This window comes from Temnothorax curvispinosus, unplaced genomic scaffold, assembly GCF_003070985.1.
Source record: "Temnothorax curvispinosus isolate PA1 unplaced genomic scaffold, ASM307098v1 QBEX01010277.1, whole genome shotgun sequence".
In the NCBI taxonomy this organism is placed as follows: Eukaryota; Metazoa; Arthropoda; class Insecta; order Hymenoptera; family Formicidae; genus Temnothorax; species Temnothorax curvispinosus.
In genome coordinates, this window is record NW_020220057.1 from 146,523 (window position 1) to 168,546 (window position 22,024).

The 22,024-nt window shown below is 32.7% G+C and overlaps 2 protein-coding genes across 2 annotated transcripts; one reads left to right on the forward strand and one right to left on the reverse strand.

Moving 5' to 3' along the window:
• Positions 1-116: 116 nt before the first annotated feature.
• LOC112459974 lies at positions 117-4,535 on the reverse strand. Its single transcript, XM_025024360.1, has 9 exons — positions 4,126-4,535; positions 2,917-2,977; positions 2,691-2,840; positions 2,334-2,564; positions 1,933-2,241; positions 1,734-1,838; positions 1,266-1,423; positions 689-1,094; positions 117-477 (listed from the first exon to the last, which is right to left on the reverse strand). The coding sequence occupies exons 1-9, from the start codon at positions 4,237-4,239 to the stop codon at positions 242-244; spliced, it is 1,770 nt and encodes a 589-aa protein (XP_024880128.1). The 5' UTR covers positions 4,240-4,535; the 3' UTR covers positions 117-241.
• Positions 4,536-10,404: 5,869 nt separating this feature from the next.
• Positions 10,405-20,190, forward strand: LOC112459978. Its single transcript, XM_025024369.1, has 5 exons — positions 10,405-10,586; positions 13,885-14,348; positions 15,269-15,712; positions 18,430-18,699; positions 19,568-20,190. Exons 2-5 carry the CDS (start codon positions 13,903-13,905, stop codon positions 19,725-19,727), a joined length of 1,320 nt encoding a protein of 439 aa, XP_024880137.1. The 5' UTR covers positions 10,405-10,586; positions 13,885-13,902; the 3' UTR covers positions 19,728-20,190.
• Positions 20,191-22,024: the final 1,834 nt, after the last annotated feature.

Below are 22,024 nucleotides of genomic sequence, written 5' to 3' on the forward strand. Positions count from 1 at the left end.
ATAAAACATGATTATATATAATGGAAGAATTTTTTAATCAAAATGCAATGTAATTATGTGTGTGTGTGCTGTGTGCGTCGAGTTTCAGGATGCAAGAACGATTGAAGACGAGCCGATGAAATTTATGGAAAATTATTTATTCTAATTAACTATTACATATAAAATCAATCGATAAGAAAATGATAAGAAAATAATCTCTTACGAACTATACATACTACACATATAAAAAAAAAGATAAAAATCACAAGTTCAACTTATCTATGCGAAACTCGCAATCATTCCTCGCGGAATTAGTGACAAAGGATTTCTCTTCGTCAATCTCACCAAGCAGATTCAGTTCGTCGATACGCGTCATGAAAGATTGAGGTATAATACCGCTATCCGATGTGTCAGGCCTTCGGACTTCGATAGGAGGTCGATTGACATCGCAATTTGCAGTCTCTCGTACAACGCCGACGATCGGTGGCAATAAATCGTCTAAAAAAAATTCAGAACGACTGAACGTAAAATTGCTGATACAATAATAATAAAATAATAGCATTATCGAGCGCAGGAAAAAATAAAATACAGAAAAATCAGTCACTGATATAGAAATCGAGGACTTGTACACGAGACGGAGAGAACAAAGCGATAGCAAAGTGTTGCTACGGTAACAAAATCGAGCGTCGATCGCGATAAGGCCACTCACCGGTCTCCTCGGTGTTTTTCGTCACGTTCGCGGTCTCGTCCTCGGATATCTTTGCCGTGGCGAATTTGATGCTTTCCAGCAGCTCCTGGTCTGTCGACGGGAAGAATCGCAGACAGACGATACCGTGGATCGTCTTCACGAGCTTCGTCAGGTCCTTGGGTATGCAAAACTTCCTGAAGAGCCGCGCCTCCTCCGGCAAATGCTCCGACTTGCAGTACGGCAGGTGTATCGCGTAATACCTCTTGTTTCTCCGCGGATAGTTCTCCTTCAACAGTCGCAACAGGTGGTTGTCTACGTTTCGATAAATGATCGTCGCGTCGATTTTCGCGGACGTCGACGGCGGAGACGTCACGACCAGGACAACGTCCGCGGTCTGAAACGCGGTGTTGCACCAGAGTCCCGGGTCCTGCGATCACGTTACATGATTATTTCGCTGAATCTTCCCGCTGAGAACTGTCGCGTCCGTAAAAATTATTATTAAATAAATCGATGAAACTCGCATTATCGAATTGTGAATCTCTATCTCTTTGAAAGAAATTGTCGTAATATTACATCGTCAATTTATTTCATCACTCACTTTGCTGACGGTTTGTGCGATGTCGAACATGTCGATCATGGCATTGATATTACAGTATCGTAAGTACTTTGCTAACTCCGCCATTACGTTCACGTGCGACGGATGCGTCGGTGAGTACACCAGTAAGCAGTTCGGCTTTATCGCCATTCTCTTCAAAACTGTATTGAAAAAAAAAAAAATGATTTATCAAAGCGAACTAGAGTCCCTCTAATCAAAGTCTGGCCATACAGTAGCAACTTTTGATTGGTTCGGCATTTCTTGCAAAGAGAAACAGAAAGAGAAAGAGACATAAAAGAGAAAGAGAAAGCGATATGAATGTATATCGCTTATATATCGCTTTCTCTTTCTCTCTTGTATCCTTCTCTCTCACAGAATTTTGCCAGAACTGCAAGTTGGCCAGACTCTGATTAGAGGGACTCTAAAAGCGAACGAGTCAGACATATTCACGAGAGGAAAAAAGAATCTCACCGCTTTTTTTGTACAGCTTGAACGCGTGGTACAGCGCGTACAATATTGTAGGTGGTATCCATATTAAGCTGATTATCATAATCAGCAGTCGATGAGACGCGTGTTCTGTGAGAATACGTTAATTAGCGGCGTTGGAAGTAAGAGTCAGAAATGAAAAACGAAAGAAAAAAAAGAAAATTTCGAGTTAAATCGCATTTACTTATGTATATACAGGGCGACGTGCTGTTCGCGCATCCATGCTCGCCGCACTCGGGATGCAGGGCAGTGACTTTGACGTAATAGATGCCGTCCGGTGCCGAGAAGTTGTGTCGCACGTGCTCGTGGTCCTTGCTCGCGGACACGATCACGGTAACGATCGTCGACTTCGTGTCGTTGTTAATCAGCCACGCCTTGTACTGCGTCACGTTGTACTTCGACGGGAGCGGTTGTATGTACAACGCCGGATCCGACGGATCCGACACGTCAATGTATACGAAAGGCGTGAACGTTTTGACCTGGACATCATCGTCTGGAAGAGATTCGCGGTCAGAGATTTACGCGAACGCGATCGCGCAAAGCCGAAAGGAAACGGAAAGGAAAAGAGACAAATAAGAGACCTACTAATAAATTCGTGCTGCGGCACGTGGAATACGTATTTTCTGCTGTACGCGTAATGTTTTCCGATCGCGAGATACTCCAAGCGATACGAGGATCCTTCGTACGCAGCACCGGAGAAGGGGCACGACACGTACAAGTCTTTGGGAGCGGGATGGCTGGCGTTCCCGTACAGCTCGATGTGCCTGCACGCGTTCTCGTCGTCGTCGTCGATGTTTTGATAACGCGTGATTAATCCTGATTTACAAAGATTACAAAAGATTACAAGATCTTAATGTATACAGCAACGAGGAGGTATTAAAAATATATATTTATATCGAGCGGGTTAAATATATCTCGATAGAGCAGTTGATGTCTCCTTACTGTGAAAATTAATATCCGAGACTGATAAATTGAACGCAGTCGCCTTTTCTTTATCGAAGTTTTTCACATACGCGTACAACGTGAAAATTGCAGCGTCATTCCGCATGGATGATGGCTTTCCGGCATCCACAAATCTTAGCTTTGCGCAACCTAGAAAGTCGTGAGGTATATTTAACGAATCTGAGAGAGATATTCTTCCAAATTATTATGGATTATCGTTTCCTACCTTCTCCCCTTTGTACTGCTGTTAGTACACATTGGGAATCCGGTGATGGTCCCAAGTAAGTCTAAAAAAAAAGAAGAAATAAATTTACTCTGGATATAAAGTCTTGTAATTTTCTGCAAACGATATTGGTAATTATAGTCAATTCGAGGTGAAAATAAAGATTAAATATGACACAGCTATACTTTTAAGCTGTACTTTTGTTTCAGCTTTTATCGTCGATCACTTACATAATGCAAAAAGTAGCGTTTTGTTATTTATCGATTCTTATTATCTACCTGCTCACAATCATGAGTAAATTAATAATTGATTATCAACGTTAGTCATATCTATATGAATAATAGCCATTTTCACAGAAGTTATACAAGGTGGTCTTCTACTCGCCCATTAATTTTTTTATCGGCGGAAGAGATTAATTTGGAATTAGCCTTTTTGCGAAAAAAGATCTCTTTTGTGACAAACATTAAATAACAATTTTATTAAAAACTTTACCTAAAAATTAACTGACAAATATAATTTTGACTCCGTAATATTTAATCTGTAAAAAAAAAAAACTTTTGAGAATATAAGATTTTTAAATTTATTTTCTATTGTTATTGTCGCTGAAGATGGCCTGAAGTGGAGCCGAAACATTCGGTTTTGTAATTCATCCTATATTATACATATCATTAAAAAAAGAACAACATACACCCACAACACGCGCTAACAACCGCGTCACTGCCCTTTATTAATTCAAGTTTTGTATTCTATAATTAAGTCTTTCTAAAAAAAATTCAATTTAAAAGACTTTTGGTCTTTCTCTCTTTTATAACTCGAAAATTATTAGCATCTCGATATTTTGAAGGAAAATTACCTCTAAATTTAAAAAACCATTGTTAAAAGATAAGAAAAAGGACACCCTGTATATAACATTGTTATATTGACACACAAAGTGGTACTTTGCTCCAAAGATAACACCACCCTGACGACACATCTGAGCAATTCTAGTTATAAAAACGATAAAAAAAAAGGCTTGTATCTTCGATCTAATTTTTATCTGGAATTAATGTCATTGATAATTAGAGAGTTAATATAATTATTAATAAATCAATTTATCTGCGAGTTGACGTGCAAAGAAAGCACGTGATCCTCGAGACATCCAGTGTCCACGGCCGATGTGATACTTCGGAGAAACCTCTGGGAACCGACGGCTGGAGTAAGTCATGTACTTACCAGATTCTGCAACAGACAGTAGTCTGGATAACAATGCGAGGCCCAGACGTATCCAGTCAAGGAACACAGGACGACCGCGGCGGCGAGGAAGCCGTTGTTTACCGTCTCACGCATTTCTTTTGGGTTATTGCCCGCTCGATCGACGATGCGCAACAATTCGGTGGACGGCACGTGTCACCGACCTCGACATGTCAACCGCGCGACGGAATCGCGACAACGACGGTAATTCGGATGTTCGTCGCGGCACCGATTACCATCCCAAAGTTTCCGGACACGCACGCGACTCGCACGTCGAACGACGCAAAATACCGTACGTGAGCGTACGTGACTAACGTGACCGCGGAACGGCGTCAACCGCGTCAACAACAATCACTTTCTGTCGGACGCGAGGTCGCGAGCTACTGCGCGTCGACGCGAGGAAGGCTCTGCTGGAAATGCCAGGTACTGCTTGCATCGCGTGTCGTCGACAAGAACGGACTCTACAAGACGGGTCATCGATGACTCGGAGTCATCCAGCGACTCGCTTCGTCGAATGGTTATGATTCAAAAAAGGAGAGATAATGGAACAACGTATAGCGCGATAATATATCGAATATATCGATACTTCTTTTCAATTTTGGAATAAGTTATGTATTTTTAGCACGCAAATCGCTATACAGATTATAAAAGCGCGAACAGAAACCTAATTCCTGAAAGGAAGATAAATTTCCTGACATTGATAAGATAAAGAGCAAAAGTGTGTTAAAACGATATCGATTTTCAATGCGGAAATTAAACGTGAGATGTAATTGAAGTAAAACAAGAGAAAAAGAGAAAAGTATAATTTTTTATTTTTGCAGAATAAGTATGAAATGTTCGTTCAATTATTCGTTCAAAACAATAAAGTTATCGTTTAAAGCAATAAACGTGTACGTTGTTGCGGTACACGTACTCTACCGGCAGGAATGCCTGGACATAATGCATATTATATATGTACATATGTATATGTCATAAACATATCAAAATGTCCAGGCATTTCTGCCGGTCAGTGCTACATTGAAAAATAATATGATTTATTTGTCTTCTCCGGAAATACTTTCATAAATCATTTATGCGGATATCAGATCTCAAATAGGATAAGATTTGCAATCTTATCGCGAGCTATGTCACTATGAACACGAATTACTTATAATCATAACGTATACGATATGATGCAATTTTAAATATTACAATAACGTTCTTATAAATTATTCAATATAATACATCAATTTGTGATTAAATTTGACGATTCACAAATTCGATCATTTACAACAAAAATTTCATGTTCTATTCCTTCAAAGTACCGGTATACCGGTACCATCTTATGCGGTGATTATTGTTGTGGGCTCACTAAAAAAAAAGTCCGATGCTCATGCGGTCACAGTGAAAGATGCAGAGGAATGATCGGTGGGGTGACCACAGCTGAGATTTATAACGCGGAAAAATCTTTCTCGAAGAAAGTTTGAAATCTTTCCAGAGAAGTCTTCCAGGATACGATGTTCTTGAAGAGAGAGAGAGAGAGAGAGAGAGAGAAAAAAGAGAGAGAGAGAGATCCTACGAAGCCGGCTCCGGAGACAAAGAAATTCGACTCTTGGACTTGCGAGCGCGCGGATATGCGAACGAATTAACATTGAGGAGAACTGTAATTCTGGACTTATAATAAATCGAGCTGTTGCTAATAGACTGAATTTAAACTTAATTCCCGACTCGCTGTAATATTCCTTCACGCACACATCCCGACTGCGAACAAAATATAAAATGTCTTCGAAATGTATTTGTCATCATCGTCTTCTATTACGGGAAGATGTGAACAGAACGTGTTGCATGAAAAATAGAGTATATGAACGAAAACGAATATTGTGTACCAAAGGGTTTGTGATTAATTTTTGAATATTGTTCTTCAAAATATAACTTTATTATATATGATTGAATTTATAATAAAATTATCTTCGATTTAATGATAAAAAATTTAAAATATTGATAAAAAATACTAAGTGATCGGGATATTTCGAAAAATATAGTAATATAAAAATTTTTTCTTGTTGTTTTAAAATAGGTACTCTTAAAACCATTCAACTTTTAAATTTAAAAAATGTTCTATCTTTCAAATATGGTAAAATAATGCAATAGAAAAAAGTTGCTTATACAGAATTATAAAGCCATATACACACACAAAACTATATAATAATAAAAAAAATAATAGATATAACTACAAAAACATGAAAAATACGTAAAACTTACGAAAAAGATTTAGCTTGTCACCCAAAATTTCCAAAATGTGGCCTCAAACAGTCATTTTTCGCGCGATCTGCTAACTAATTGAGAAGCCGAAAAGGAATTTAAATGCGAGTCGTTGAATATCAACAGCAATGTCACATTTACGAAATATCGCAATGGTTTGTAGTGTACTACTGGTTCATTGTTGGACTACCTACCCTATACTAAATAAATTCTCTTTTCTTTTTATTGTAAGAATTGTAATGTATCGAAATATAGCAATTGACTTGTGGAATTTTAACATTTCTGAAAAAATTGTCGAGACAATTCTGAAATACTTTGTCTACTCTCTATCTTTTGAATTTCGAGATACGGTGCTATTTCGATATGTTCACTTTGGTCTATAATTTTTCCGGATACATTGTCCCATTTTTCATATTTCAAGATTATGACTTTTCAAGACATTGTCTCATTTCTAAGATTTTGAGATTATGACTTTTCGGCACATTGTCGTAGTTTTCAATTTTCGTGATTTTGATTTTTCGAAACTTTGCATGTCCACCCAAATTCATCTTTCAGTATAATATTTGTGCTCCAATAGGACAAGTATACAAATACAAAACATTCATGCTTCATGTTTGTTCCGCACCTATTTGCATTTTTATGAATTTTGTGCTTATGTCACCTACAAATATTTATTATTCACGCACATTTTGAGTGAATATGTTTACAGCTAAATATAAATAACCGTGTAAAACTCTAAAATCAGATAGAATCGTTAAAGGATCAAGCCGTTTGATTCAAGCGGTACGGTAGTACCTACCGCGATACCAAGTACCTAGGTACATAAAAAAATGTGACTCACCCAGATCAAGTGACCGAACTTTTATGTTCACTATGGCTATGCTTATGCTATCACCACTCGATATTACTATAACAAAGGAACACTACGCGCTGCTTTTCGCCGATTTTGATGAAACTTGCAGGAGCTGTCGGAGATACTATGTAATGAATAAACCTGTAAAGCCGACATTATAAAGCCAATTATATATATACAGGGTGTCCGAAAAATCGCCTACTCCACTTCGGGAGGTGATTCGGGACCCAAAAACAAGCAAAAAAATTCATATGTATATGTGTTTTAAGTCCGATAAAGTCCATATTGGCACGCAGTTTAAAAAACTGAAAAATATATTTAATAAATTGATATTGTGAAATATTATTAAGCACCCAGATCCACTTCGACCAAAAACGGCATCTCATTGCTTGTGTTATTTTAAATTTTTCTTTTTTTCTAATTTTGCATAAGACACTTAATCTTTTTTAATTGACATATTAATTTTTATCAAATATTTTTATAAACAATGAAATTTTACTTTTGTGAAAAAACTGTTATATAATATATATTATAGTTCTTATAAATAAATATATTAATCGTATTATTTTGCAAACATAATATCTTATAATTTAAACTAAAAATCATATATGAACTTATATAGTCATATAAGATTATATATGATCAGATCAGATATTGCATCTCAAAGTATCTGATAGATGGCATTCGATGGGATCTGTTTCTCGTACTTAAAATTTGACCAACAGTGTTATAAGAATGGTATCAAAAGACACGACACTGTCTCGCGCTATGAAGCGGCACAATTTTTGTATCAGTTGTATCGTGGTCATCGTGGAGTCCACTTTTATAATAAAGTACGTGGCACACTTAAAAAATAACTTTTGAAAATATATAACAATGTTCTGAAACTTACTTAAATATATATGTCCAGATTGAACTGTGTCAGTTCGTATCTGATCATACCTGATCAGATATTAACATATACAATAATACCAGATCACATATCCTCAGATCTGGCCAATTTCCATATCTGACCATATATGGCCAATCATATATTAATAGTGTAATAGTAATAGCATAATCTATCCATCCATCCATCCATATCTAAAAAAGAAATGTAAAGTCGATACTCGAATCTATCGAAATTTATTGTTATCGCTTTTCCGCGATGTCGGTTGGTTCTCTCGCTGCGCTTACTTCATTTGCAGCTGTCATTGTATATTTTTAAAGCTATTATAAATAGCGCGCGCCAAGCGCGCGTCTGTGGTTATATAAAATCTGCGTATCTAATATGTTTAAAATGAATATATTAGAGTATATTAGAACGTTTAGATGAATATCATTAAATTGACAGGCGCGGCGTGACGGAAAACAATAGTTATGGCATATAAAAAATCAGCGATTATTAATCATAATCCTTGACTATTCGATGCAATACGTTTTTATATTAAGATAATTCCTCTATTTACGTCGCACAAGGATTAACGCGCAATTACTTTATTATGTGCCTTTAGAGTAACTCCGCGCGATATATACGCCGCACCTAAGGAAAACTTTTCCCAGGTAGCACATATTAGTTTCATGTATGTTTTTTGAACGTACATATAGTTTTATAACCGTAAAGAAATATTAAAAAACGTTTGAACAAAAAAGCTCTAAAAAGCATGAAAAAATTAAAAAAAAATAAAAAATAAAAGAAACTCTAAAAAATATGAAATAATACTTTTAAGAATTCTTTTCAATTTTTTTAAGTCGGCGCCAAATTAATAATTATTAAATTAATTTAGTGCCAACTTCAAAAATTGAAAAAAATTCTTAAAAGTATTATTAATTTAGTGCCGACTTCAAATCATTAGAAATTTAGTTTACCCGTTTATTTATTGTTTATTATAAATAAATCACTATTTCTTTAGTTAGAGGTTAGTTTATTTTATAATAATGAGTATTTAACCAATTGTGGCAAAAATATAGGTTAAGACAAAAGTATCAATCTGTTACTTTTGACTCGAAAGTAATATTTGTTATTGGTGTTGATTTTTATTTATTTTGTAACGATGCGCTCCGAAACGCATTCCCGGCGAGCATCAGCCGGATGCCGCCCGGCCGAACACTCGCCGGGCGAGACAAGGCACGGTGTGCTCTTTTTTATAATGACACTATTTCGCGTATAATACATGTATTTTTAAAATAAAAATTTTCTTATTATTATTTTAAAATGCCAAACATACAAAAAAAACAAATAAAGGTTTAGCAACGTCTGTTTAAAATAATTTAAAATGTCTAGAACTATTTAAAAAAAAATTTTTTTAAATAAAACGTTTTGTGCTACATTGATTATATGTTTGTTTTTATTTTATTTTACCTTATTAAAATCAGCCTTGAACTCTGTTACAACCAGCCCTAGGGGTAGGGACAATCGTAACAAATTCGATCTTCATAAAACTTGATTTTTCTAAGTAATTATAAAATGTGAATGAATTTTATTCATATACCATAGGCTACGGTCAACGTGACGCTACAAATGCTTCGAAGCATTCCTCTTCTCTTTTCTTTCAATGAAGAAAGAAAGAGAAGAAGAACGCTCCAAAGCATTTGTAGCGTTGACCGTAGCCATAATGTAAGTAAAGAATGTATTTACCTTATGAAAGAGAAAAAGTATATATATACATATATATATATATATATATATATATATATATATATATATATATATGTATATATATATATGTATATAAACAAGTAAATCGAAGATATTAATTCAAATTAGCAAAATGTTACGTTTGTCCCTTCCCTACTATAAAAAAATTACAATAAAAAAAATTTGTTTTTTGTATTTAACAAAAAAAAACTTTTAGAAACCCTTGCATTTTTGTCATATATTATATGCGGCTGGAATATGTCTAGAGGAAAGTCCCCTATTATGAGATACAACATCTATTTTGCGTGATTGCCCGAAGTTTATGGGCAGAATTGAAAAATGTAGTAGGCGAGTGCACGCACGATCAAATAATGAATTTTCCACTAAATAGGTTTTACTCTAGATGGAACCAACAGATAGAACCTATTAGTTTAGCAGAAACCTCGCTATCGCATATTAGGAGCTTATCTCATAATAGGGGACTTTCCTCTACGTTCAAAAGACGTATATGAAACTAATATGTGCTACCTTGGAATTACAGAGAGGTGTTGAATAAGGTTATACGATTACACCTTCCACAGAAAATATAATGGAAAAGAGGGGATTATTACAACAACTATAAAAGGAGGCAATAAATGTAACGGCGTACTCAGTCCACCAAATACCATCCACTGAATCGAGGATTTGAAGAGATCGTAATTAGAGATTTCAAAATCAGTTTTGAACTAATTTGTAAGTATAATTTCTTTTAATATAAAATTTGATTAGTTACATTCACAACCATACCTCAAACTCGATAGAACAATTGTTCGCGACCGAACAAAAACCAGCGTCGGAGTATCAATATCGCGAGTCAAAGAAAATCGCGACTTTTAAATAATTTCGGTTTCTCTGCCTTTCAGTGTAAACTCGGCTAAATTCTGTGTAAGCATAGATTCCTTCGAAGAAATAGCCGTATATTTCCTGGTATACACTTGAAGGGCAGAAAAACAGAGTCCCATTGTGGCCTATATTTACTCGCTTCTTTGTCTCGGGGACTCGGTGCGCGAGGCAAACCCCGGGACAAAGGGAGCAAATGATATTTCAAAACAGCTGATCGGTGGCCGGAATCTGATTTACACGTTCTTGGGATATTTTTGCTTGAAAATAACAATAAAAATAAATTAATAAAAATTAAATATTATTAATAATAAATGAAACATGCAGCTATAACAAATACTTACGTTCTTGTGATAATTTTGTCTAAAAATACAAAAAATTTGATTAATGAAAATTGAATACCTGTTATTAATAAATAATATTAATAATAAATGAAACATGCAGGTATAAAAAATACTGCATTAAATATGTCAGACAAAAATATCAAAAAAGATTTTTAATTTTTTTCGAATTGCACCATTTTTCGTTATAAACTAATTTAATTTTGATGTTCACTAACCGAAGGCTAATTAAAATTTAAAAAAAATTAAGCAGCTGTCTTCTGAATTATCAAAAGAGAAAAATTATATGTAAAAAGAAAAAGAAAAATAACAATTTAATGAATGACAATTTAATTATATTATACGATTAAGATTATCAATTTTTTAACAAAAATAATTTTTTATAAAATTAGAATATTAACAAAAACGAAGAATATTAAATTAAGAAAAATCAAATTGTATACATTATTTATTTATTGTAATATAAAAATAAAAAATAATTTTTTATAAAATTAGAATTAGAATATTAGCAAAAACGAAGAATATTAAATTAAGAAAAATCAAATTTTTTGTATACATTACTTATTTAATATAAATATGCATTGCCATTGTTTTACTAGATTGCACGTTCACAGTCTTTGGTTTATTTAAAAAATTATATTTATTAAAGATGATCTTAATTTAAACAGACAGTATCTAACAATCAATTTATTTTTTAAGTTGTGACAATTAGGAATAAAGTAAGAGAGTTTCTGAATTTGAGATATAAAGTATTGTTTAGCATTTAGAGTTGAATCTGATAAGTGATAAGACTCTCTGCAAGTGGTTTCTAAAAATTTGTTCCATTGCTAGAAAAAATTTAAATGAAATTTTATTAATAAAATATAATGACTCGGCGTTGCTAATACGTTTTAAACGTGTTAATTTGGCATAAATATATCTTGTACTTTTTTTTATCTCACTGCTTGTACGCATATTGCACAATATTTTTCTCTTCTTACGATGCATTGTAATATATGTATATAACATAAAATATTTTGTTCAATATTGTTAAGTTAAATTGTTACATTGATAGTTGGTGTAGAATCTTGTATAATAATACTTTTACTTTGATTACTATTTAAATTTGTGTTATTATTATTACTATTGTTATTATGCTTATTATAATTACCATTAATATTATTATTATTAATGATATTACAGTTATTTTCCTTATTGCCGTCCTCTTCTTCTTCCTTCTTTTCATCATTAGTTCTAGTCTTTTTTGTATTTCTTTTTTCTAAAATTTCTAAAAACTCTGATAAAAAAGTTCGATCATCTTCCTCATAATTGCCGTGGCTTACATTTGCCATATATTGTGATTTTGTGATTAACTTTAAATCATTTAAATTGAATGAAATTTGGTGTAGGATGTTTTTGCCGTACAATGCAAAAAACATTTTCTAAGCAATCTTGGCTGAATCTCGAACTCATAACAAAATCAAAACCCTTATTCAGTAAATATTCTGATACTTGAATATATGACTTAGTGGATATCACAGCTGATGTTTGAAATGGTTTCCAACTTTGATTCTTTCCAACTTTTAATTCAGAAAAAAAAGTTACAGCTTTTTTGAGAAATGTTATGGTTTTATTATACTCCTTTATATTTTTTTTCTTTCAAAGCAAAGAAAGGATGGCGCGCAGTCATTATTTGAAACCAATGAACAATATATTTTACAAACCACGACGTAGACTTATATAAAACTTTGTTTTTTCTTCAGCTAAAAAATTTAATGCTGAGCTAACATCATAATTCAATACGTTAGATGCGCTACTAACTCGCATCTTTAAGAAATGATTTTTTGTATTTAAGTATTCTTCACGAAGCTTTGGAGTCTAATGCAGACTGATTGACTTGTCGCGGTAGCTACAACTCCCGCTATTTGTTAACGAAAATGCAAGATTCGTTCGATTGGTGGATCCTAGATCCGCCCGCTGATTCGCTCGTATCCACCAATCAATTTATTTGTCAAATCACGATAACTAGTTTTGGTGGAAAGAAGACGGAGATAGCAGAAGCCACTGATCCGATATCACAGGCACCGAAGACGCCTGGGACCGTATTCTCGAGCCTGCCCTAATGATTTTCGTATACGACTTTCTATTTGAAAAGCATTGAATTTCGCATGCGAGTTTCATGAAAACGATTCAAGAATAGGGCCCCTGAAGTTATGCCGCCTCGTGGTTGTGTAAATATATGAGTGTGCGTGTGTCTGACAATGAGTCGCTGACCCTTTTTTATGTATTTATTTCTTATGGCCTACGTCGTGCAGACTTTCGCTTATTTGCGACGCAACAAACTGTTTGAAACATTTTTTGATATCTCGAATACTTTCCGAAATATATCGAGAAAAGCAAAAAGCCGCTCTACATATAAAGCATAAAGGGTGATTTCAACCTTTAGAACCTTTAGAACCCTTTAGAACCGTTTTTAAGCAGCAACAAAAAATTTTTAAATTTATCTTTTTACCCTTTCTACATATGTGAAAAGTTTTATAATAAGAACACCTACGTGTATGTGTATATTTAACCGCAACAAATAATTTTTTCAAAAATTTATTTATTTTTACATTTTTTTAATATAAAAAAATATCTGTTGCGTTATTTAATATTATAAAATTGTAAAATAAAGATACTTTTATCGTTGTTGGAACTTGAAACTAAAGATATTTTCAAATCAAGAATATTATTTCTCTCTCTCTCTCTCTCTCTCTCTGTACTTTAAAAAACAATATAATAATCAAACTTACAAGTTTACAATAAATTTATGTTTTGTTCTTGTGTTACAGTTGCGTTATCCATAAAACATGATGAATACCAATAATATTCAGCACGATATAAAATCTAGTTCGAAAAACTTGGACGAATATGGACTTGTAATGATATTTAAAGACGTATTCGGAGTAAATTCTCAAAATAAATTTCCAAATAATTTCGATGCCTGGACCGTAAAAAAGCAATGCGACTGGATAAAAACAAACATAGCAGAATTCTTTCCAAACATGCCGCAGTCTTTACACAGCGTTATTCCAGCGTTCTTTTGCCAATTAAATGATGACCGAACCTTGGAAAAGTTACCTGAATGGATGGATATGGATAAATATCGCAGGGGACAAAAATTTGTCCAGAAAAATTACACCGCGATAATCTTATCCAAAATAATGGGCCTGATGTATATTTATACATTTCAAGGAGAACTAGGGCCAATTATTTTGGGAGAACATAGCCATACGCCGTATTTAGGATTCGGAAAGTAAATATCTTTCTAAAATATTGTATTTATATATAAACATTCCTGGTGGAAAATTATCTTAAAATTTTTCATGTTATTAATTAATTAGAATTTCTATAAAAATTTTCAAATTTTCTCAGAATACTAAATTTTCTAGATTTTTTTATACGAATTGGAACGTTTTCAGAAAAACTCACAATCAGATAAAATAAAAATAATCGAATAAGATACAAGCCATTTTCGGTCTAAGCTTAGATCTTAGGCAGCTCAATATTAATTTTTTCCATATATATATATATTATTAATAATACATCTATATTCCAACTTTTTACTGCGCGCCAATCACAGCCGGACTTGAAACGCAGCTATTGTTGGAACATTAAACACCCTTCACTTCCCACAATTAAATCGACGCTATTTAATTACTTAAAAACTGTAAAGAATTTATTGCAAAAAATGTTACCTCAGCCAGGATTCGAACCTGGAATCTCCCTCAAAATAAAAATAATATATTTTTCGTTAATATATTTTTGTAGAAATCTGAATAAATATGAGAAAATCTGTAAAATTTATTATAAATTTTCATACATACGGATACTGAAATATTCCGAAAATCTTTATCCAATTATTTCTGCAAGTATTTGAAAAATTTCATATATAATCAGTCAAAAAGTTCGTCGATTAACAATGATTCGACGTCGAATACGTCGATCAATTCAACTTAACCAGCTGTCAACCTCTTCAACGTCAAATTAACGTCACCTTTCTAACTGGGATAGGTATTTTTTCAGAATTTTTTATAAGTTCGAATCCTTGCAAAATTTCTGAGAAAATATGAGAAATATGTGAAAATATGAGAAAAATATGAGAAATTTTTTGCCAGAAATATAAGTAATAAGTACTTTATACATTTTCATAAATAAATTTTATACATTTCAAAGGTACATAGCGTCTGTAAAATCGATGTTCAGCTGGTATGATGGAGAACCGTGGATTAAAGGAACAGAAGCATATAAAAATATGCAAGTAGTACGTGGTAAGCATGTGGCGATAAGGAGAAAGGTGCGTCAGATGGATAATGAGCAAATTGCTGCTGCGTGCACATTCGCCAATCCATGGTGTCTAGATCGTGAATTGCTTCTGAAGGATTTCGCTGCAATTTCTTCACCTGAGAAATTTGGACAGCGTCATACAATCCTCAACAAATCACCATACAAACCGAAAGGTATAAATAACGCCGACTTCTCATTTGCTCAGTGCTGTTTCGTAGTTGCACCTTTGCTCTATCCACAAAATATTGGAATACACGACCCGACCGACGAAGACTTGGAGGCTTTCTGCTATATGTGGAAATGTTATGGATATTTTCTTGGAATGGAAGATGAGTATGTATAGTACAATTATAATATATACTGTGTACTGTGTTATAATCACATGTATATTAGGTTGGGGAGAAAGTAATCTGGATTTTTTCGTGTAAAATATCTATTAAGAAAAAATAGTTGCAACGTTCTTTTTTTAAATTAAACTAATTGCCGTTTGAATCTATAATTATTTTCTGCCATCTTTCAAGCAGAAGGATTTCGTGCCGATAACAAGCCAGCTCTTTGATCGCGAAGAATTCTTTGATTTATTTCTTGATTTCGGCCGCATTTCGAAAGCGTTGTCCTCTCAAGCCGTGCTGCATCGATCGAAATAGGTAATGATCTGAATAAGGCGCAATATCTGGTGAGTGGGCAGGGTGCGGAAGAATTTTCCAGCTCAAGTCTATAAAGGTGTTCATGGTGGTTGCAACGATATGAAGCTGAACGTTTCGCGTAGAAAGATGGTTTAAGGCAAACCTTAACCCTTAAATGCCACACCTCTCAAGAATCTCGTAAATGACATGAGGGGTCTAAAAGACCCCAGCATGAAAAATGTCTTCTTACTCATTGATTTTTTGATCTTTAGTTATGAAATTTTTTTTCAATGTCGTTCAAGGCTTAGAAAAGAGAATAAAATGCTTATATTGTTAAAATTTCAATTTCAACATAGTATAAAAAATTAAATAAACTGAGTACTGCTATAAGTGTACAACGGGTAGGTCAATCACTCAACTATCATCAATGGGAGCATGAGCTCCATATTTGGCAAAAACATTTGCAAATATATCATTGTAAAGGGTCTGGGGTCCGCTGGACCCCACGGGGCATTTAAGGGTTAAATCGGTTTTCAGACATATAACGGCCGTTTTTCGAGCAATATTGCGTCCAGACCTATGGTGTTGACTATTGATCTCACAATCAGCAGTACATGTGGCAATCTTTATCAAATTGAAATAAACACGTACATGATAGACAGGAAGATTTGCCTTGCAGTAATTTTAATGTAGAATAGGCAACCTCAAAGAAACAAAACAAAAGTTATTAACAAAAATTATTATCGTACGTTGTATTTGCCATATATCCGTGACCCGGATTACTTTTCTCCCTAATACAAACAATATTTCAAATACTCCCTAATAAAAAAAAAATCGATAGGAAACGATAGAAAACAATTGCATTATTTTTAATCATAGTTATGAATCGGAAGTTAACAAAAGAATTTCGTAACTGTACGATTGATTCTCTTTATAGCGTTTCCTGTATTCCTGTCGTAAGTATCCTATTAATATGTTATCGCTTCTTATCATTTCTTTTCGTAACTAATAACTGTGACTGTGAGTATACAAAATCCATCGTAAATTGATGATGAATGATGAGTCTCTTATCGTTTCCTGTCGTAATTATCTAATTTATTACGTTATTAAAGTATTGTATATTTAATTAAAATTATTTAAAATGTAAATGTTTTCTGCACTGTATGGTATCTGAAATAGGATCACTTAAGTTGACCTGCAGCGAAGGATATTAAGCAGTTCGCGTTACCAGCGCTCGCGGTCGCGTTCTCTCATTGTTTGTTGTAGTTGTACGATAAAAAACATTTTAAATTTTAAATCATCTATCGTTGAGATGCATGATTAATAATAATTATAGGTTTTTTTGTACGATAGAAAACTTAGAATTTCCATTATCAAGAGGCACGGTAGTGTCTCGCGCCAAGTACACGCGGAGCGAGACCGACCGTGACTCTTTTACGCGACGCGACGATTTGCGAGTACTCGAGATGTTGAGATCTCGATAACGAGTGAACGGATCAAGTTTTATAAATACACAATTGATTATGAAAGATTTTCAATCATTTCTTCTCGATAAATTCCAACAAAATGATAGAAATCTATCGTATTCCAACACAGTAAAAAACATTTTGTATTTGTGTTAAAATTTTCCTGTGTAGAAAGTTTTGTGTTAAATTTCTGACACAGTTGTATGTTAATTTAACATATCGTTGTTGTGTTACTTAACTTTTCCATGTTAAATTAATATTAACCATTTTTAAGAGTTAAAATAACACAATTTATATGTAAGTGTATATTCTTGGTGATATATTTTATATGTTAAAGTGAACAGATAAATTGTGTTATCTTCCTTTTTATAACAGTTACTATGTGTTAAATTGACATAATTCTTATGTTATTCATCAAAAAAAGATCAAAAATAAAAATATATACTTCTCTTAAATGTTAAAATAACATCTTATCTTAATTACATGTAACATTATACAGATGTCAATTTAACATAAACTTTGATTTCTGAAAGCGTCTAAATGTTAAATTTTTATGTTAATTTTGTACATATTATGTTTGTTATTTTTTTACATATTTGCTTTATGTTAAATTAACATGAAAATTTGAGTGGATAAATTGGGACATGTAAAATGTGTTAAATTTAACACAAAATTTTTTACTGCAGAATGATTGAATCCGTTTTCAACAAAGAACGAAAGAAAACGATAAAATTTCTTTCAGAATCTAAAACGTAAACGTTTATATAGGCTACGATAAAAAACGATAAGATTCTTTACAAATTGTATCGGTTTCTATCGTTTTCCAACAATTTTTTTTTATCAGGGTTACGTAACTTCAGCATTATATGTACATAAAACAATATGTTACATAAAACACATTATCTATGTATATAATATCAAAACTTTGAAGATGTTATAAATTGTATTATATATCCAGGTACAACTTTTGCCGTGGCAGCCTCGAGAAAATAAAACAACGAGTGAATGACCTTTTCCAATATTGGGTCATTCCAAATTTTAAGGAATTGTCACCAGAATGGGAGCACATAATCAGATGTCTTGTTGAGCACATAAATTACTGGCCTATAATATTTTATATGCCTTTTAAAGTGATGACATTAATCGCCACAGACACGTTAAATCTAAATATGCCTAATTTATACGCTTCACTTAATTACACAGAGTGGATTCTTTATAAGATCTACAAGTAAGTAATACATTTATCAAATTAATTAACAGAAAGATATAGAGAAAATTCATTAAAAATATTAGCTTTAATTCTATGTATTATAAAATTTGAATATTTTCAAAGATAACAAAGTTATTTTTTAAAAGTAACTAGTTACAGTTACTCGTTACCAAATCAAAAAAGTAACTAGTTACCTAACGGATAGTATTGTATTAGTAACTGATATAGTTATTGATTCTCAAAAGTAACTCGTTATCGTTACCATTACTTAAAAAGTAACGATTCGTTACTTTTTTCATTACTTTTTTAATATTACAATGAGGTTACAGACTAAAAAATTTACTTTTGTAATATTTTTTGTTAAAATATTAATAAAAGTAATAAAATTTTATATTTTAAATCGCAAGACCACAAAAAATTTAAAGAGAAATGTTTTAATGCTTAAAATGCAAATAAAAAATATTAAATTTATACATACAGCCAAATTTATACTTTTTTTTTACTCTTAATTTTATGTTCAAAAATTTTAACAGGAAAAAGCGCAACGGCGAGCGCTCGGCGTCAAAGCTGGTATTCATAAAATTTGTTTTTATAATACGGCTTTGTGATTGGTAACAACATGATCGAATATACGAAAATTGTGTCATAAATATAGATTCAAAATATAAAAAGTAACGATAAAAGTATGAACTGTTAAATTCGTTACCATTACTGAAAAAATGTAACTGCATTACCATTACAGTTACAAAAAGGAAAAAATAACGCCGTTACGAGTCCGTTACGAAAAAGAAGAAACTGTAACAGTAACGGCGTTACAAGTAACGCGTTACTTCCCAATCCTGAATATTTTATACATTCTACATTTCTGTAATTTTGATAATTTCAGATTTCTGTTCTACGCAACTAAATTTTCACCTATAAGAGATATTATTAATAGTATGATACGCAAGGGCATGAATGAAGCAGCGGACTACAGTGCGGAGAAACTACAAGAAATTCATGAAAAGTCGAAGAAAACTGTACCCGATTTTTCTATTACGTATTAATGGTTTGTTGTAAGCCGTGACATCATCCGGAAAAAATTCGGAAATCAGCTTGCCCCAATTTAGTAATCGGCCTGATTTTCGAACAACTTGACACTTCAAAATTTTGACACATTAAGGTGATCCTAAAGCTGTCCGTAATACCTACACTCGTTTTTAACAATATTTGCTTCGTATAAAAATTCTACAACTTGATGTTACAAAATGAGGGTGCAGGTCCATTCAGTAGGCATCAAGAAATATCATACCGTTTGTAGAATTAGGCTGAGACTCCAAACAAAAAAGTTAAACGAAAAGTACGATAATGTACTTACATTACGTTCACGTAACGTTCACGTCACGGAACACTCGAGTGTATATACATACGCTCACGTACAGATTTGATGTCCGTGGTATCGGGCTGAATTTTTTTTTAATCAATAATGTATCATTAAAGGAAGGTATTGAATTTGGCTTGATCGGTAAAAAGGGGTTCTTTCTCTTTATAAAATTTTAAATTTTTTAAGAAATGTCCATGGTTGCTCTAACTTCCGCCAATTTTAAGATATTGGGCTCAATTTTTTTCTAAGTGTAGAGTATCATTAACAGAAAGTTGGTATTTAATTGGGTGAGAATCGGTGAAAGGGTTCATTTTTTATATATTTAAATTTTGAATTTTTTGAGAAATTTGTGGTAGCTCTAACTTCCACAAATTTTGAGATATCGGCTTGTTTCTAATTTTATTATATTCTTCAGTCTTTTCTACCTTTCCACCTTTAAAATTTGATTGATTAGACCTAGCTTTATATGTAGTCTACATATATGTAGTATATATATATATATATATATATATAATAATCTTAGAATTTATTAAGTAATTATGTTTAACTCATTGATTAATTATGCAAAGTCAGTATAGTACTAGATATTATAGATACTTATTACCAGAGTTTTTATTTGCCATTTTTTATCTGGTTACAATCAATATTGCAACAATAACAGATTCGTTCGCGGATCAACTATATATATAATACACGATAATAAGGACAAACACCACTTACCTGAAAGTACAGAATTCCTGAGAGATGCTCAAAGAAGCCCGCAGCGAGTTAAATAGAAAAAATGTAAATTTGTTTATTGGTTTTAAAAAACCCAGTTATGTATTTTGGCACAATAAACATTCATAAATAAAAAAAAATTACCTTGTTTCTTTCTTTGTCCGCTCAGTCTCCCAAGCACTCGCATACATGTAATATGTCGCAATGAAGAATCCGTCATACGCGAAAATTTATTACGGAATTCGTAAGTTTTTCTTGATCGTCGCTTTCTTTCCTCATATCATTGTTGCTACAAATTAAGATTGGTCCGCAGCTGACCTTTATGGCCATGCGGGAACATGCTCGTGAACTCAGAAATCTGTATTAATTATGTGACGAGTCAATAGATGATATAGGTATTGCTCACTATTTAACGTCGTTAATTTAATATTTATCTCGATTCATTTATATTGTTTGTTTTTTTCTCGCTGTTCCTGTTTCAGTCAGTTCGCACTTGAAAAGGGCTCGAATCTTGAGCCGAAACGTTGTGCATTTTTGTATATATTGCGCCAGTTAATCGAAAAATAATTTGAATTGCAGAAAAAAAAATTAGATATTTATTAATTTAAATTACAAAAACATTTATTCAGATGAAGAACATATCTCATTATGAAGAATTACACTTCTGTGATAACAATCGCGTAGATATTAATACTCAAAGTTACGGAATAATAATTCTCATAAAACAATATTAATATTAATTACTTTCTAAGGAAATAAATTAAAGCAAAGATAAGGCTGTGATAGATTAGGTTTAAGAAGTTAGGTTAGCGTAAAAGAGTAGCTAGTGTACGCATGGTATAGATGGATGAGTGTGGATAAGATGTTTTAAATTGTAAACCAAGTCCCTTCCTGGGTAATTTTGTAAAGCTGAAGTAAATAAATTCTATCTATTAATTACTTTCTAATTGTCATTGTAGGAGTTAATTACCGAGTTATCTTACATTTTGAATTAACCTACGCTAATTTAGTACAATTCATCAATTAGTCAAAGAAATTATAGAAATACTGAGCGTCTCAGAAGTCAAACTGACCAATTCCATTTTTGTAATTTTCTTCATTTTACCAGAACACCATAGATTTTATAATTTCATCAATTCTTTCTAGTTTTTATTTTATAGAATTGTGATCATTTAGCTTCTAACAAATTTATTCAATTTACATAGCAAGTTTTAAAAGCATAATTAATAATTTGATAATATTTAACTATCACTTATAGTATAA

Excerpts from the sequence above, each read along its gene's own strand:
- LOC112459974 (XM_025024360.1), bottom strand. The coding sequence starts at position 4,239 with ATGCGTGAGACGGTAAACAACGGCTTCCTCGCCGCCGCGGTCGTCCTG. Across the intron at positions 1,424-1,733 it reads CAAGCTGTACAAAAAAAGCG|TTTTGAAGAGAATGGCGATA; the intron begins GTGAGATTCTTT and ends TTTTCAATACAG. Across the intron at positions 478-688 it reads GAAAAACACCGAGGAGACCG|ACGATTTATTGCCACCGATC; the intron begins GTGAGTGGCCTT and ends AATTTTTTTTAG.
- LOC112459978 (XM_025024369.1), top strand. The coding sequence starts at position 13,903 with ATGATGAATACCAATAATATTCAGCACGATATAAAATCTAGTTCGAAA. Across the intron at positions 15,713-18,429 it reads TTTCTTGGAATGGAAGATGA|GTACAACTTTTGCCGTGGCA; the intron begins GTATGTATAGTA and ends TTATATATCCAG. Across the intron at positions 18,700-19,567 it reads ATTCTTTATAAGATCTACAA|ATTTCTGTTCTACGCAACTA; the intron begins GTAAGTAATACA and ends TGATAATTTCAG.